The following is a 17,209-nucleotide window of genomic DNA, read 5'->3' on the forward strand; positions in this document are numbered from 1 at the left end:
TCTTTTATGTTTGAATAACAGCTTTGATATTTATTAATTAAGCAAATCATTTCCTTCTTCCAGGCCCCAATTTCTTCACAAGTAAAATGGGAATAATAGTATTTGCAATAATACCTTATAGAATTATAAGGAAAGAGGCTTGTAACCCTTAGACATCATTTTGATGATAACAATTGTTCACCTGATAATGATAAAAAAAACAACAATGATGATGATCTTCTAGATTTTTTTGGAGGGGGACCCAGGATTGTCATTTCATCAAAGAACTTCCATGAATACAGACAGATTGGTGATTTGTCTGTTTAACAGTCTCTGAGTTGTCTGAGGCACTGAGAGTTTAAGTATTTTACCCACAGACACAGATGATGTGCCAGAGGCCATACATCTATTTATTTTCTTCCTTGACTTTTTGACTGACTTTCTACCCACTCTGCCATCAACAACTAACACATGGAGAAAGTTGGGAAGAACTGGGATTAGAATCATGTCTCCAACGCAGTTTTAGGAAAAGAAAAAATAATAGAAAACAATATACAACCTCTCTGAAAACCTCCACTAGCATGTCTTAAAGTCTTTTTAAGTCAGGAATAGCAGGTTCTTTAGTATGGAAATAACAATGAAGAGGAATACCTTCTATACCTTTATATATCCTCAGCTCATCATGCATTTCAAGTTGCAGTGAGAGCCTAGGCTCACTGTTTAGGACTAAGGAGATGATAGCTCATCTGTATCTGCAAATTTGATCCTTTATATACCTTTCCTTGATCTTTAAAGCAAATGAACTAGTGAGAATCCCTGGACAATATGTAATAACAACCTTCATAAACTGTACAAAAACCCTGCCCGCATCTAATTCTTCCAGTACCCAGATATAAGTACTTAAAGGCAAGTTCTAGCTTTAGGCATTATGTGGTCCAGCCTATCCCCCAAATGAAAAGTATTGTTTTACCTTTATGTGTATATAGGTAGGTAGAGGCAACATATAGAAAGAAGACTGGAAAGAATCTGGGAAACCTGGGGTCCGTCCAGGCTCTTCCCTTAACTCTCTATATACTGTGGGTCAAATTATTTCTCTTCTCTGGATCCAGAATTCCTCACTTGCAAAATGAAGAAATCTTTAAGATTTTTTTTACAGCTTGAACATTATGTTTAAAACTATGCCTTAGAGTTCCTTCTATCTCTTAACACTTTGTGTTTGTCAATATCAAGTCCGTATATAGATACTGACAGCTATTGACATATTTCCACATTCTATCTGGCTATTCACTCCTGCTATTTTGCCCTCTGTTTTTCTATGGTATTGCTACTTCCCACCTAGAACATTATCATCTGTGGTAGATCTCCAGGAACCATTCCCTCATTTTGTTGAGAAACTAATCCATTCATTTTGGGAACTGTTTCTCTGGGATTGAGCTATTTAGACTGGCAAATAAGTGAATGCAAACTCATTAGTTTAGACAAAGCCACGGTTCTCACCTCTTTCAATGATCTATCTGTCCTTTTACCGTGGTTATATGTACACCTCATCCCTCCCCTTTCCAATATATACATTTTCTACTTTTTGTTCTAGGAACAATAATGAAATGAATAGTACTATTGTTTCTGGCAAGGTCTTGATAATGAACTGCCCTGTGGATAAATTCAGTATCCCTGTAACCCCTCAGAAAAAAAACCCAGTTCCCTGGGCAATACCACTTCCCCCCATATGGGCTACTCCTCTTCCCTCCCTATGTTAGATGTAAACTCCTTGAGGGAAGACTTTGTCTGTCTGTCTGTCTGTCTCTCTCCTTTTTTATTCCCAGATCTCAGTAAACTGTTTATTTTTTTTGTCTAAAGCCATTCATCTATTCATATATCACATTCCAAATTTGTAGACATATTACAGACTATCACAACTTGCTCAAGAGAAGGATGATAGAACAGGTTAATGATTAGTGACGGGGAGAACAGAAGGCAGTAGAGAGTCCAAGTAGCACAATGACATGATAGAAAACAACCTCTCCTGTCCGGACCCACTCTGCCCCAGGACGTGGGGCAGACTTCACTTTTTCACCCTGTGAAGCGTCGCCACCTGCTAAGCGGGTATTGCTGCAGCCAGACTGGGTCCTTCCTTCATCCCTCCCTCCCCTCAGCCAGCCTTATGAAGGAGTTGGAACTGATTCAGAGATGGGAACCGTGACTTCTAGCCCCTAAATCTGCCATGCAAAGCCGGAGCACCGTCGGGTCCGGAATACCTGGGTCTCGCTTCTCTATGTCTCCATCGCCTCTCTCCCCCATCCTATTTCGCCCACGTTACTTGCTTGATCTCAGTTTCCCCATCTGTCGAACTAGCCTGCGCCCTCTCATCTCCACCTCTATGACACCCGTTCCCCTCTCAGGGAAGGAAAAGGCCACCGCTGTGTCATCCCAGGCTCCCAGAAGCCTAAGACTCGCACTAGTTTGGTATCAAATTCAACTAAACGCTCAGCCCAAGCGTCCATGCACCCTGATCCCTGCCCCTGCACCACACCTGACACGGGCTTGTCCTTTAGGGCCCCCCCACGCCGGGCTCCCACAGCAGAAGCTGCCAGCCACTCCGGGGGGCTGCGGGGGGCGTTTCTTGGACCCTAGGTCGCATAGAGACAATCTCAGAGACCCGAAGCTTTGGGGGATGAGGAGGGTCAAACGTGACCTGCGGCTGCACACCCCCCCCACCCCCCTCCCCACCCCCCCACCCAGCGTACCTGGGGGCGCCTCTGCCCCGGCCGTGGCCATCGTCGAAGACGAACGTCTGGTTGGTGTAGCACTCGGAGCAGACGCGGCCGCCGACGGCTGCTGCCCGAGGCGGCCCCGAGGTGGCGGACTCCTCCTCCGAGAGCGGCATCGGGAGGCCAGCGGCAGCCGCGACTCCGGGCGGCCGGCGCGGGAGCCGGCCCGGGGACCGCACCGGCGCGGGGCGGGGGGAGGGGCGGGGGGAGGGAGGCGTCGGGGGGGAGGGGGCGGCTCTGCTGCGCGCGCTCCTCAGCGAGCGCGGCCCGGAGCCTCCCGCGGAGAAGGGTCCGGGGCGCTCTCCCGGCGGCTCTGGGAGCAGGGGCCGGGCAGCATGTTCCGGGGAGGGGGCGCTGCCCGGAGCGGGCGGGCGCGGGGGGCCGGGGGCGGGCCCGAGCCCGGAGTCTCCTCTTCGGCTCGGCCGCTCCCCCTGGGAACCGGCTCGGAGCTGGGCGCGCAGCGCCGGACGCGACCTCAAAGGCTCGGGGGCCGAGGCAGTGGAGGGCAGCCTAGCCTGCGGGCTTTCCCAAGAAGCCCGTCACTGCTGTCCGGGCAAGGTGGGAGGGTAAAACGCTGTCATTATTACCGGGCTTTCTTCCTCGCTACAAACCCCGCGGCGAGCCGGAGGGGACCCACCTCCTGTAGGAGGGCGCCCCCTGCCGGTCATGGGCCGGGATTGCAGCCAGCCCCGAGTTCCGTTAGGGCTCTCCTTCGGGCAGCCCCAGAGCAGCGGGGGCAGGAGGGAGGTGCCGGAGGGCAGAGGGCTGGTTCCTGTCCTCCTTGAGTTCAAGTCTGACCTCAGACGCCTCCCGACCCCGGTCCAGGCTTCCTCGCTCGCAGAGTGGGCTAGGGAAGCAAATGGCCAACTACCCCAGCATTTTTGCCAAGGAAACCCCAAATGGGGTCGCGGAGAGCAGACGTGACTGAATAACGCTAAATCTCCTACAATAAAACAAGGTTCACCAGGATCTTTACGGTTGTGACGCAATTGGCAAAAAGTAGAAGGAGCCCTCTATCGGGGTCAGGAGGCTGGAATCCCAGCTCCGTCTAGATGTTCAATAATTTTCTGCAAAAGCCCGGCGAGTCATGTGCCTTCCCCCAGAGTTTGTTTCTGCTCCTTCAAAGCAAGGGAATCGCATTGCGTAATGGAGAGGAGTTACCGATGGGAAGGAGTGGTTTTAGTCTGAGTTTCAGATCCTGACTCTCCCTTGCTACCGGTGTGCTTCAAAAAGTCCAACCTCTCCGGCCTTACCTTCCTTATCTGTAGCTTTATCTATTCTTCCTTATCTATTCAATGAAGAAGTTTGGCTCAGATAGCTTTGAAGGTCCTGTCCTTTTCTAAGTCTACGATCTCATGCTTTAAGATTACTCTGAGCTCTGCAAGTTTATTCTGTTAACACTCCATCACTTGCATAAGAAACATCATATCGAATCTTAAAACACCCCCAGAAAGCAGGCATGGCCCGTACCATTTTCTCCATTCTTCACATGAGAAAAGAGTGTCTGCCCTGTGTCTCTGAAGAAGCCGTGGGAAAGCAAATTCAGTATAAGCCCTTAAGATTTGTGATAATGACGGACTCTCTTTAAGTCCTGATTTCGTATGTTCGTGTGGGAGAACTTGTTGGCGGGGGACTGGGAGCTAAGAGACAATACCGGTTTGGTGAATACAGGGAGCTCTGGATTTTTCAAAATCTGGACCCAGAACGGCGACCGAGCCTTGGAAGCTGCGCAAGATGCGTCCTGGTTTTGTTTTCTCCCATATGCCAAAAAGATTCTCTAATATCAGGCAGCAGATTAGTAGCAGAGATAGGAGCTCCTGATTTCAACTTGAGGGCTCTTAAATGAACCACAATACTTCCTCCTATAAAGTGAGCTAAGTGAGAAGGTAGCACAAGATAAGGACACAGATTAATGGGGAGAGAAGTGGTATTTCCTCCCCTTACCAAAGACGCTACGAAATAGGATCATAATAATTACTATTGTAAAAAATAGGAATTGACGTTAATATAGACATCAATGACAGGGTGGATAAAGTGCTGCACCTGGAGTCAGGAAGACCTTAATTCAAATTCCATCTCAGATTCTTATTAGCTTCATGACCTGGGGTAAGTCAGTATCTGTCTCCCTCAGTTTCTTCATCTGTAAAAAAAATTAGTATTCACCTCTCAGGGTTGTTGCAAAGAAAAAAAATGAGATAATATTTCTAAAGCACTTTGAAAGTCTTAAAGAGCTACATAAATGCTAGCTATTTTTATAATATAACACTTTAAGAAGTCTAAATTTCTTTACAACATATATTATTTTGAGTTTTACAACAATCATGAAGTAATATTAATAGTAAAAGATAGTATTTAATCTAGCACTTATAGTGCCAGGAACTGTGATAAGTGCTTTACAAATATTTCATTTGATCTTTACAACCACCTGGGAGGTAGATGCTATTATTTTCCCTATTTTACATATGAAGAAACTGAGGCAAGGACACCTCTGGTGTCTGATACTGGATTTGAACTCAGTTCTTTCTGACTTCAATTTTTCATTTGCCATCCAGCTTCCTTTATAAGTAAATAATATAAGATTATTATCCTCATTTTACAAACCAGAAAAATGAGAGTTAGAGACACTAAACCTAAGTGACCTGCCAATGGTCATAGATTGAATGTCAGAGGTGAGGTGGCATTCGAACTCAGGTATTCCAGTGTGACTTCCTCTCTAGGATTGCAGACCAATTTGGGAAAAGCACTTGGCAACCGGCTAATTTAGAGCTTATGTCAACCCCAGGAGGAAGGTAACAGGTGTTATGCTAATTTTACAGATAAGGAAGCTGAGCTTCAAAGAAACTCTGAGAGTGATTTGACCTTAATTATACATTTAATATCAGAGGAACTCTGATTTTGAACTCAGCTATTTCTGGTTGATTATAAGTTCATCCTCAATCACCTCTCACTTAATTGTCACACTAGATACACACTCCATTGTTTATTTCTTTTAACAGTATACACACACATTTTAGAGCATTAATTTGTGAAGCACACTGAGTGGTCCAGCTTCAGAGGGACCAGGATATCTCATATTTTTGAGCTTGAAGGAACATTAAGATGTAATTTGGGCCAACCTCCTTCCTCCTATCAGGGCAAAACTAAGGAATTTATATAAACTAAGGCCCACAGAGGAGAAGTGATTTGTTTAAGATTACCCTGTTAGTCAGAGGATGGCTAGGAAGTACAGTGGATAGAGCACCAGGCCTGGAATCAGGAAGGTCTGTGTTTAGGTCTGGCTTGAGACACTTACTAGCTCCGTGACCCTGAGCACATCACTTACACCCTATTTGTCCAATTCCTTGTCTGTAAATTGGGGACACACTGGAGAAGGAAACGGCAAACCACTCCAGTGCATTGGCCAAGAAAACTCCATGGGCAAGTTCAGGAGGTCACATAGAACTGGACATGACTGAAGGACGACAACAGCATTGGCAGTCCTTGGCATCTGGGGCTTTTAGCCAATGCATCTGCTGTTCTCTTCCTGAGAAGTGAAGGGGAGGCTTTGTGAGGAAGGCCCCAAGAGGGGTAAAATGAAGGTAAAATGAGGTTATTTTAACATCCCCTCTCTCAGCGTCATTGCATCTGTACCGTGAGGAGACACTCGTGTCCTTAGAGCTTTATGGAAGATCCAGGATCACAGATTGAAGGTTGGAAGGGCCCCCTAGTCCAACCCACTTATTCCATTAATGGAAAAAATCTGAGGCCCATTTGGGTTCTTTAGATGTTAAAAATCAGGTTTACTTATGCCTTCCATTGAGCAAACTTGGAAGATAAATGATTCAAAGGATATGAACAGACAATTCTCAGATGAAGAAATTGAAACTATTTCGCCATATGAAATTTATCTCCAAGTCATTATTAATCAGAGAAATGTGAATTAAGACAATTCTGAGATACCACTACGCACCTCTCAGACTGACTAGAATGACAGGGAAAGATAACACAGAATGTTGGAGGGGATGTGGGAAAACTGGGACACTGATACATTGTTGGTGGAATTGTGAATACATCCAGCCATTCTGGAGAGCAGTTTGGAACTATGCTCAAAAAGTTATCAAACTGTGCATACCCTTTGACCCATCAGTGCTACTACTGGGCTTATACTCCAAAGAGATACTAAAGAAGGGGAAGGGACCTGTATGTGCCAAAATGTTTGTGGCAGCCCTCTTTGAGGTGGCCAGAAACCGGGAAATGAATGGATGCCCATCAATTGGAGAATGACTGAATAAATTGTGGTATATGAATGTTATGGAATATTATTGTTCTGTAAGAAATGACCAGCAGCATGAATACAGAAAGGCTTGGAGAGATTTATATGAACTGATGCTGAGTGAAATAAGCAGAACCAGGAGATCATTATATACTTCAACAACGATACTGTATGAGGATGTATTCTGATGGAAATGGATTTCTTCGACAAAGAGAAGATCTAACTTAGTTTCAATTGATCAATGATGGACAGAAGCAGCTACACCCAAAGAAAGAACACTGGGAAATGAATGTAAACTGTCTGTATTTTTGTTTTTCTTCCCGGGTTATTTTTACCTTCTGAATCCAATTCTTCCTGTGCAATAAGAGAACTGTTCTGTTCTGCACACATATATTGTATCTAGGATATATTGTGACATATTTAACATGTATAGGACTGCTTGCCATCTGGGGGAGGGGGTGGAAGGAGGGAGGGGAAAAGTTGGAACAGAAGTGAGTGCAAGGAATAATGTTGCAAAAAATTACCCTGGCATGGGCTCTATTAATAAGTTATATATATATATATATAAGTTATAATTAAAAAAAAGAAGATAAATGATTAGATTTGCAACACAGACATGTGGGAAGATTCTTCATTTTCTGAAAGGGATTTGTTATTATTTTTTTGGCAGCAGGTTTTTTTTTTTAAATAGTGAATGCTTCTTGTGCATCAAGTCAATTATTCAAATCATTCAGTTCATACTTATTGAGATCTTATGTGGGCAAGGCTTTTGGGATGCTCCTTGCTAGCTAGAGACAGGATTGAGTTTCACTGGAGTTTCAGAAATTAAGCCTGCCTGTGCTCTGCCAGTGACTGCCTCACGACATGCTCCTTGGGGACAGGAAAAGGGTGACTCACCATGAGCGCCGCTTTACATCTCTGTGAGACAAGGCAGGCTGAGTGGGTGGAGAGAGGCATTTTGATGGTTCCCTAATGAACCATAGCCTCACACTCACGTAAGTGGACACACATATTCCAGGATATACATTATGTACACAGAGATGCATTCATAAGCCTGAGCCCGAGTATGTGCACATAAATTTACACACATAAATTTACCATAACACCGAGGCAAATTCTATTTGTACTCTCAGCTCAGCAAATCCTCTATTATTGTTGTTTCAGTCACTTTCACTTGGGTTTTCTTGGCAAAGACACTGGAGTGGTTTACTGTTCCCTTCTCTAGCTCTTTTTACAGATGAGGAAACTGAGGCAAATAGAGTTAAGTGACTTGTCCAAGGTCATGGCTAGTGAGGAGGCCTGAGCTCAGGAAGATGTTTTCCTGATGTTGGGCCCAGCCTTGAGCCACCCATTGCCCCACAATTCCTAAGAGAGTATTCTAAAGTGTTGTTCAGATCCCTTCTCTGCTTTGTGTTAGCAACATAAATAGGAGAGACTTAGACAGTTGGCTGTGTTTTGCTTAGTAGGGTGGTGGGTGGAGGGTGGTGTGCTGGAAGAGAATCCCCAAGTCAATTCAATACAAACACAAAGAGATTTTCCGTTTTCTAGGTGCATATCCTAAACATTCAGCTTCTTCTGCTTTGGCCATAATGGGCACTTCCTCAGGGGTCAGAAGGGTAGGAACACAGGATTTAGAGTTGGAAAGGCCCTTAGAGATGATCTAGTCTACCACTCTCATTATGCAAATGAGGGAACTCAGGCTCAAGGGGGTTAAGTAATTTGTCCAAAATTATACTGCTGGCAAATGGCTGAAACAGGATTTGAAGCCACATTTCAGGCAGCCTATCAATTTATAACTTTTTCTAGTATACCATACGATCTCTGCTGTGTATGTAGTGGCAGGTGAAAGGGTAGAGACTAGAAAGGTGGATTCAGAAATATAGTAGACACAGAAATAGCTTTACTGCTTGTAGCTAAGTATTATTTTTCAGGTTTCTATTAATCTTAAACAGGAATATATCTAATCACGCAGAGCAACTTAATTTATCAGATAATTTTGTCTCTGTCAGAATCTAACTGGACAAGGATATGTATAGGACAGAGGAAGGCCTGGAGGAAAGACAGGTAATAGGGAGATAAGGTCTAGACAAAAAGGGCCCAGATATAAACCGTGCAATTTAGAGGACTGTGAACTGGGACAGCTGGCTTGTGATTCTTTCCTAAGCTGTTTTCATTTAAAAGTATTGTAAGAGCACTAAAGAACTATGCAAAAATAAGATATTTCTATTATTGGTTTGTACCTGTGAGTTCCCTTGCATAAGGCTCACCCAATGTGGAAATTGCTTCCCACAATGCAAATGAGCAACTCATCTGTAATTTATAGTCTCAAAACAGAAGCTCTCAATGTTTTCTGAGGATCCCTGAGATTTCCAAGAGTCTTTCAGGGAATCCTTGAGGTCAAAATTATTTTTAATAATAATAATAAAACTTTTAACTTTTAATAAAGTAACTATTCATAGATATAACCCATATAAACAAATGCTCTTGGGGATCGAAGTCCTCAATAATTTTTAAGAGTATAAAGGGGTTTTGAAGCCAAAGAGTTTGAGCAATACTACCTTAAAGATTTGCCTAGTAACACTTAGAGGTTAAATGATTTAATAATAATAGTTGTATATAGGACCTACTATATACCAGATGCTAGATACTTTACAATTATTATCTTATTAGATCCTCTCTCCTGGGACGTAAGTGATATTAAATATTTCCCATTTTATAGATGAGGAAACTGAGGAAACAGAAGTTAAATGATTTGTACAGGCTCATATTGCCAGTCAGTACCTGAGGTCAGATACAAATTTGTCTTCCTGATTTGACTACCTTACTGGCTTGCTATCTTCTGTGCCATCAGTTGCTCATAGTCATGCTTTTATAATGTCAAGGGCAAGGTCTCCCTGAGACCAAAGCTGTGTTTGGCACATAGTTAAATGCTTAATATTGTTGTCTAACTAACTGATCATATCAATTGTTCCTCATTTCTATTATTTTGTTTTGTACAAGCCACCCATTATATTTAGGCTTTTTGAAGGCAGGGACTGGATTTATTTTTATTAATTGTATACTCATCCATCATTTAGCAGAGTATCTGGTACATAGTAGGTTTCTAATAAATGTTTATTAAATTGGATTGGGAACTAATTCAAAAATACTTATTAACTTCCTACTAAGTCCTAAGCACTGAAGAGTCCTAGGCAAAAAACAGCCTTCTTTAAGGCTGGTGGGGGTGAGCCACATATATGGAGACAAATATATGCAAAATAAATATAAAATAATTATGGAGAAAATAGAGAGTGTCTTAACTATTAAAGGGAGTGAAGTAGGAAACCCAGAAAAAAAACCTACTCTAAGAAGTGGTACTTGAAGTGAGCCTTGAAAGATGCTATGGTTTCAAAGAGATGAAAGTGAAGAAGTAGTGAGACACTGAAAATGTGATATGATGTAGAGGGAACAGCAAAGAGGTCAATCTAACTAGAAAATGGTATATGAAGGAGAATAACATGAAATGAGCCTGCAAATATTCACCGAAGCGAAATTGTGAAGGATTTTAAACGCCAAATCAGAGAATTATTCTAGAGGTAATAGGGAGTCATTGGAATTTCTTGAGCAAGAAAATCACAGTCTGTCTTTAAGGGATATCAGTTTGGTGGCTATGAGGAAAATGTATTGGAAAGGAGAGAAAGATGAGACAGAGATTAATCAAGATACTATTTCAGTTGTCCAGATGAGATGTGATGAAAGTCTGAGAAGGAATAGGGGTCATATGAAAGAAGAGGGGATGAATGGGAGAGATCTTGTGAAAGTAAAATAAACAACGTGGCAATTGAGAAGAGCAAACAGGTAGAAGAAATAGGAAACGAGTGTCAAAATTGTTTTGTTGTTTATTGTTTGTTCTCAGAGAGGACCAATGACATCAGGAGGCAGATGTCAAGACTTGCAAGTGGATTTAAGTGAGGCAGACCTGTGCAAAGTCATCAGTCTCATTCTTTTCTCCAGGGTTATAGGAGTCCAGTGGGAACACATAGGCCAGGACAAATGGTGAGGGCCTTGATGCAGTAGGAGGCCTTGGCTTTTTAAAACAAGGTCTTTCCCAGTTCTCTATTTATCTGAGGCAACACCCATTTAGTGATTAAAGGCTAAGTAAGAATCGAGGCAAAAGATGGCCTAGTTTGACTTCACAAAAGAATCAGTCCGGGAGATTGAAGCTATTTTACAGTCACTCTGAGCCATCAAAACCCAAACAATGAGCAAGTGAGGCTTGGCTGGCCCTATTATTGGCCAATCAGTGGGAGCCAGAGTGATTGGGATTTAAAGGCATGGTCAAGTAGTTCCATATGAATCCCAATGGGCTTTATCAGAGCCTGGTTTACAAGACTTATATTTCAGGAAATCATAAACGAAAACTACATGAGTTAAACAAGTTAGTTACTGTCCCGGTTAAAAACAACAACAAAATGACAGAATAAATAAATAGGGAAGAAAAAAATCCTAGTCTCCAAGTCCCAAGATATCTTGTGAAATGTAATTGATTAAAATTTATATTCCTTTGGACAGAGCTTCCACATATAAAGGTATGACTCCCCAAGGGGAGAAAGGGAGAGAGAGAGGAGAAGGAGGAAGAGTAGCTCCAGTAGCGCTAATGTCAAGAATATTCATGAGAGATTGCTATCCAGGTAGTTAGCAAGTAGCCAATATTACAGAAATCAAGAGTGATGAGAACTGAGGAAAAATGATTGGAATGATCAGTGAAAATACTATTGGTAATAAAACAGTGGGCCCAATGAGGGGAACAGCTTGGTATTTTGGAAAGAGTGCTGAAATTGAACTTGAGTGCAAATCCTAGCCTTTTTCTTAATAGCTATTCATTGGATTGGTCAGTCTTTTAATTTCTCTGAGATTTAATTTTCACATCTATTCAATCATGCCTGACTCTTCATGATGTCATTTGGGGTTTTCTTTGTAAAGATACTGGAGTGGTTTGCCATTTCCTTCTTCAGATCATTTTTTTACAGATGGGGAAACTGAGAGGGTTGAGTGACTTGCCAAGTATTTGGACAAAGAGAATAATAATTATTGTGGTTGTGAGAAAAGTATTTTGAAAATCTTAAAGTATGATATTATTAAATATATTATTACTCATTAATTCATCAAATAGGCATTTGTATGTAGTTTGTTGTGGGTAGGAGCAGATAGGGAAAGCAGTGGATGGAGTATAGGGGCCTGGAGTCAGGAAGGCTCATCTTTCTGAGTTCAAATCTGACCTTAGACACTTACTAGCTATCTGACCCTGGGCAAGTAATTTAATCCTGTTTGCCTCAGTTTCCTCAACTATAAACTGAGCTAGAGAAAGAAATGGCAAACAACTCCAGGATCTTTGCCCAGAAAATCACAAATGGGGTGACAAAAAGTTGAATATGACTGAAAGGACTGAACAACAACAAAACTGTGTGTAGACCTGTGTGATAGGTATTTGAAGAATTACAAAAAATAAAGTTCCTGCCCTCATCCAGCTTAAAGTTTATTAGGACTATAAAATATAAAAACAGAGATGCATGATGTAAAACACTACCTGAAAAGTTCATTAAAGTTGAACACAACTAAATCCTATGTGATATACATGCATGAATCAAGGAAGATTCCGTAGAGGTGATAGATTTGAGTTGATTTTTAAAGAGTAAGTAGGGATTATTATTGACAAACTTCAAGTGTTTTTCCATCTACAAACAGAACTGTGGGTGCCATATGACTCACAAAATGAAATTTGATTACAACCTCATTCATGGCACTTAGAGCGTGAAAAAGGATCATGAAGAATCCTGCCCCGATCTTGTTCCCAGGCTTTGAATCATACATACTTTGAATTACAAGAGCTTTGGAAACAATTTTTATTTCTTTCAGATATGAAGTTTTACCCCAAATTATGCCTCAGTACCTCTCAACCCTTCAACATATTTGGCTCATAGTTCTCTATTAAATTTTTTTTCATAGAATCACAAAACTTCATAGTCAAAAGACTCTGGTTTGATTTTGACTCTTCCACTTATTTGCTTTGTGACTATAGCCAAGTTGTTTCAACTTTTTAGGATTCGTTTTTTTCATCTATTAAATGGAGAAGTAGACTAAATTGACTAAATCCCTCCCAGCCCTGACACATTGTGATGCAATCAGAAAAAAATACAGATATTACAATAAAATTTGGAGATCTCAAGGGCCATCTAGTTTAACATGCCCTTGACCCTCTATCAGAAGGAAATGGGTTCCTGATTGGAAAAAAGATAGCCTTTTCTAATTTTTGGACATTTCTGATCATTGGGAAGTATTCCCTTAAATCAATCCTGAATCTTCCCTTCTCTGCTACTCATATTATTTCTTTCTAATTTTACCTTGTGAGACCCAGCTGCAAAAGTCTAATTCCTCTTGAAAGTCCTTTCAATATCAGAAGACAAGCTTTTCAACTGTTGTTCTAGCTTTTAGAAATGCTTTCAAAAAATTACACAATCTCAGGTTGGGGAGGGATCTCAAAGGCCATTTATTCCAGTCCATAGCTGAAAAATGAATAACAACTAATATTTATATAGCATTTACTATGTTCCAGGCATCATGCTAAGTGCTTTACAATAATTTTATGTGAGCCAACAACAATAACCCATGTTATTATTATCCCTGTTTATGAATGAGGAGACTGAGGCAAACAGATTAAATTACCCAGAGTCATACAGGTAATGTCTGAGGTCACATTTGAACTCAGTTTTTCCTGACTCCAGGCCTAATACTTTTGTCTACTGTTCTATACAGATGCCCAGGAATAAGAGAATAAAAAATCCTTGTATAACATACTTTTATAATAAGGAGTCATATAACTTTGTCTTTAAATCCTTCTAAGTGGAGAAAGATGGTAGTGCTACTTACATCTAAGAAAAGGCATTCTAATGTTGAATGCTCTAATTATTACATTTTCCAGATGTGAGACCAAAATTGGTCTGTGTGTGTGTATGTGTGTGTGTGTGTATGTGCATGTGTATAAAAGATGGAGAATTCATATCATCAAGTTCAGATGAGTTATATTCAAGGGATAGAAAAGACAAATGTAATTATTGCATGTAAAGGTAAACTGGAGACACACAATTAATTGGCTCCCAGTAGGTTACATTTTTAACTTCTGGTGAGATTCCCCAGAAATGGCTTTAGCTCTTCCAACTCATTTCCTTCATTCAATGCTGCTCAGGAACATGTTAGAATCTTGCCTATGTTTCCCTTTTGCTCTCTGTGTTTCCAGGATTATGAAAAATCATTTACATCATAGAATTTTAGATTTAGAAGATCTTTACTTGGATAATCTAAACTAAACTCCTTATTTTATAGATATGGAAGCTGGGGCCCTAAGGAAATTGATTTACTCAATGTCACAGATAGCAAATGGCAAATCTAGGAGAAAAGCTTAAGTTTCTTAACTTCAAATCCAGTGCTCTATGGCATACATTCCCTATTGTGTGTAATACAGGGCAAAATAACCCTGTCACATCTGCCTTGGGGCAGAGGAGAATTAGCATTGCTGGCTAATCAATTAGAGATAATTGCACATATTATTAGCAAATAAAATTCATACTGGAGGCTACATAGCTTTTTAGCAATGGAAAATGGAAAATTTGCCCCACAGTGCCATCTAGTAGGAAAGGATTAAAATATGGAATCACTATCTCTTCACACATCAGAGCCCTGCTTATTCTGTTTAGCCCCATGTTTAAACATGATTATGTTTTGTGTTTTCTTACTGTTATAGTTATAAAACTTGTTTCCCCAAAAAGGCAAGTCTCACCAAAACTGAAACTGTATTTTCTTCTCCCACCCTTAGAGGTAGCTCAGTGCTGGATATCCAGCAGAGTCAAGAAATATTCAGGATAGAGTATGTAGAGTAAAATTTGGTTTGACTACTAGTTCACCTAACTCTTTAGATTTTTTTAGTTTCCTTTTCTTTAAAATGAGTGCCTAGATCATCTCTGGCATTCCTCCCAGCTCTAAATCTATGATCCTACATCCCTCAGCATTGTGATAATGAGGTATAATAGAAAGAATATCAGATATGGAATCAGAAAATCTGTGTATGAATTTTCTATTTACTATCTGCATGACATTGGACAAATCAGTTAACCTCTCTAATCTTTCACTTCCTTTCTCTGCCAAATGAGCTATGTTTGCCCAGGATGATCTCTTGCTTTGAATCTAATGATCCCATCTGCTCCCTGAATTGAGCAGCGTTTTTCCAAAAAGAAGAAGACCCCATACTTTCTATTTCATACCATCTGGTAAAAATAGAAGGCAGGATATGTGCTGAAGGCTATGTGTAAATCACACCACTGAAACTAAGAGTCACAACATTCTTCAACTTGGCAAAATTGTCTGGCAGATGGATCAAGAAGAGGGATGTTGAGGGACAGAAATTGTCTTCTCTGTTCTGTGGTTATTTTGCTATGTGACCTTAGGCTACTCACCCACTGAGTCTCCTTGGCTTGGATTAACCCTAAATGGCACAGATATAATATTTTTTCTTCCCCAGCCTAGGGCACATGGTTTTGAGATGTGTAACACTACTCTGACTCTAAACCCAGTGCTATACTATATCATCACTCACAATTTTCAAGGTGTTTGTTAATAATTCAAATTAAATTTCATAAAGAAAAAAATCAGAAATTTGTTCACTTACATAGCAGCCCATCCTATTTATAAACATAGATAGGGTGAGTGTTCAGCCAACCTAAGACAGTCTTACCAAAGGTTTGGTCAGTAGGTGGTTAATATTTTATGTCATTTAGTTAAATATGATAAGGATTTATTTTAAATTAATCAGTCAGCGAGTATTTATTAATTCTTCTATGTGTCAGGCACTGTGCTAAGTACTTGAGCTACCAAGAAAGGTATAAGACAGTCTGTCTTCATGAAATTTACGTTGTGTTAGGGCAACAGGATAAGGATAGGATAAAAAAGGGGAAAGACTCATAATCTGAGGGGATCAGAAAATGCTTCCTATATACACAGGGACAGTTAGACTATATTTTAAGGAATCTAAGTATACTGTGAAACAGAATGGAGGAATGAGTATATTTGAGAGAATATCTAGTAAGCTGGTTTGCCTGGAATGGTAAGTAGATGAAGTAGTTAATGTGAAATAAAGCTGGAAAGACAAGTAGAAACGAACATGGAGAGCTATAAACACCAGGCTGAAGATTTTGTAGTTTACTCTAGAAACATAAAGAGCTATTGAGGAGGAATTCATGGTTACATACTAGCAAAGGAAGGACATGGTCAGGTGTGCTTTAGGAATATCATTTTGGCAGTTGTATAGAGGGTGGATTGGAGAGGGGAGTGACTGGAAACAGGAAGACCAATTAGAAGACTTTTGCAACTGGGGCGGAAAAGAGGGATGGATACAAAAGAGGTTTTTGAAACAATCAAGATTTGAAAATGCTAGGCTATAAGACATGGAAGGTAGTTAGTGACCCTTGTAGGTGGTCTCAGCTGTCCTTCTCAACCCTCCAGCTTGCAAAGAATAAGCTAGAAATCTTTTTGAAAAAGCAGGCTGTCCCAATTTTACACTCAGCTGGCATGGACTTGACTGTAGTCAAGACAGATTAGAAAGGACAAGCAAGAAATTTCTACCATTAATGGAAAATTCTGTGTAGGAGGATGGAAGTACCCACAGAGTACTTTAAATAGTAGTGTTGTTCTTATTGTTGTTGTTATTATTTCACATCCCTCTAATTATTAGGAAGTTCCTCCTTAGCATCAAGATGTGTTAGAATCCGCTTCTCTGTAACTTTGTTCATCATTTCTAGTTCTCTCCCTGGATTATCTAGGACGAGTATAGAACAAGTATATTAATCACTCACTAGGAATTTTTAAGAATTTAAAGAAAGAAGTGTTTTTTCACAATATGACTAATATGGAAATAGGATTTTGCATGATTGCGTATGTATAAGCTATATCAAACTGCTTCCTGACTCAGGGAGCTGGACAAGGAAAGGGAGGGAAAGAATTTGGAACTCAAAATTTAAAAAAAAAAATCTTAAAAACCATTTTTAGATGTAATTGGGGAAAAATATTCAAAAAAGAAAAAAAAGAATTTAAAGAAAAGTTTCAATCTCTGAAACCTTGCGGGTCTACACTCCAGCTCCTCTGACCGATTCCTCAACATATTGACTGTCCCCTTTTTCTTCCC

General features: G+C 40.7%; 1 protein-coding gene across 5 annotated transcripts in view; it reads right to left on the reverse strand.

The window, feature by feature from the left end:
• The window catches only part of KCNT1 (potassium sodium-activated channel subfamily T member 1), a 221,020-nt gene extending 217,180 nt beyond the window's left edge, over positions 1-3,840 (reverse strand). For all 5 annotated transcript variants that reach the window (XM_031954966.1, XM_031954969.1, XM_031954967.1 and 2 more), the window contains exon 1: positions 2,724-3,840. In XM_031954966.1, coding sequence (XP_031810826.1) covers positions 2,724-2,863 — 140 coding nt within the window. In that variant the 5' untranslated portion in view covers positions 2,864-3,840. The remainder of the gene's footprint in view (positions 1-2,723) is intronic.
• Positions 3,841-17,209: the final 13,369 nt, after the last annotated feature.

The sequence above is a fragment of the Sarcophilus harrisii genome, chromosome 2, assembly GCF_902635505.1.
Source record: "Sarcophilus harrisii chromosome 2, mSarHar1.11, whole genome shotgun sequence".
Classification (NCBI taxonomy): Eukaryota; Metazoa; Chordata; class Mammalia; order Dasyuromorphia; family Dasyuridae; genus Sarcophilus; species Sarcophilus harrisii.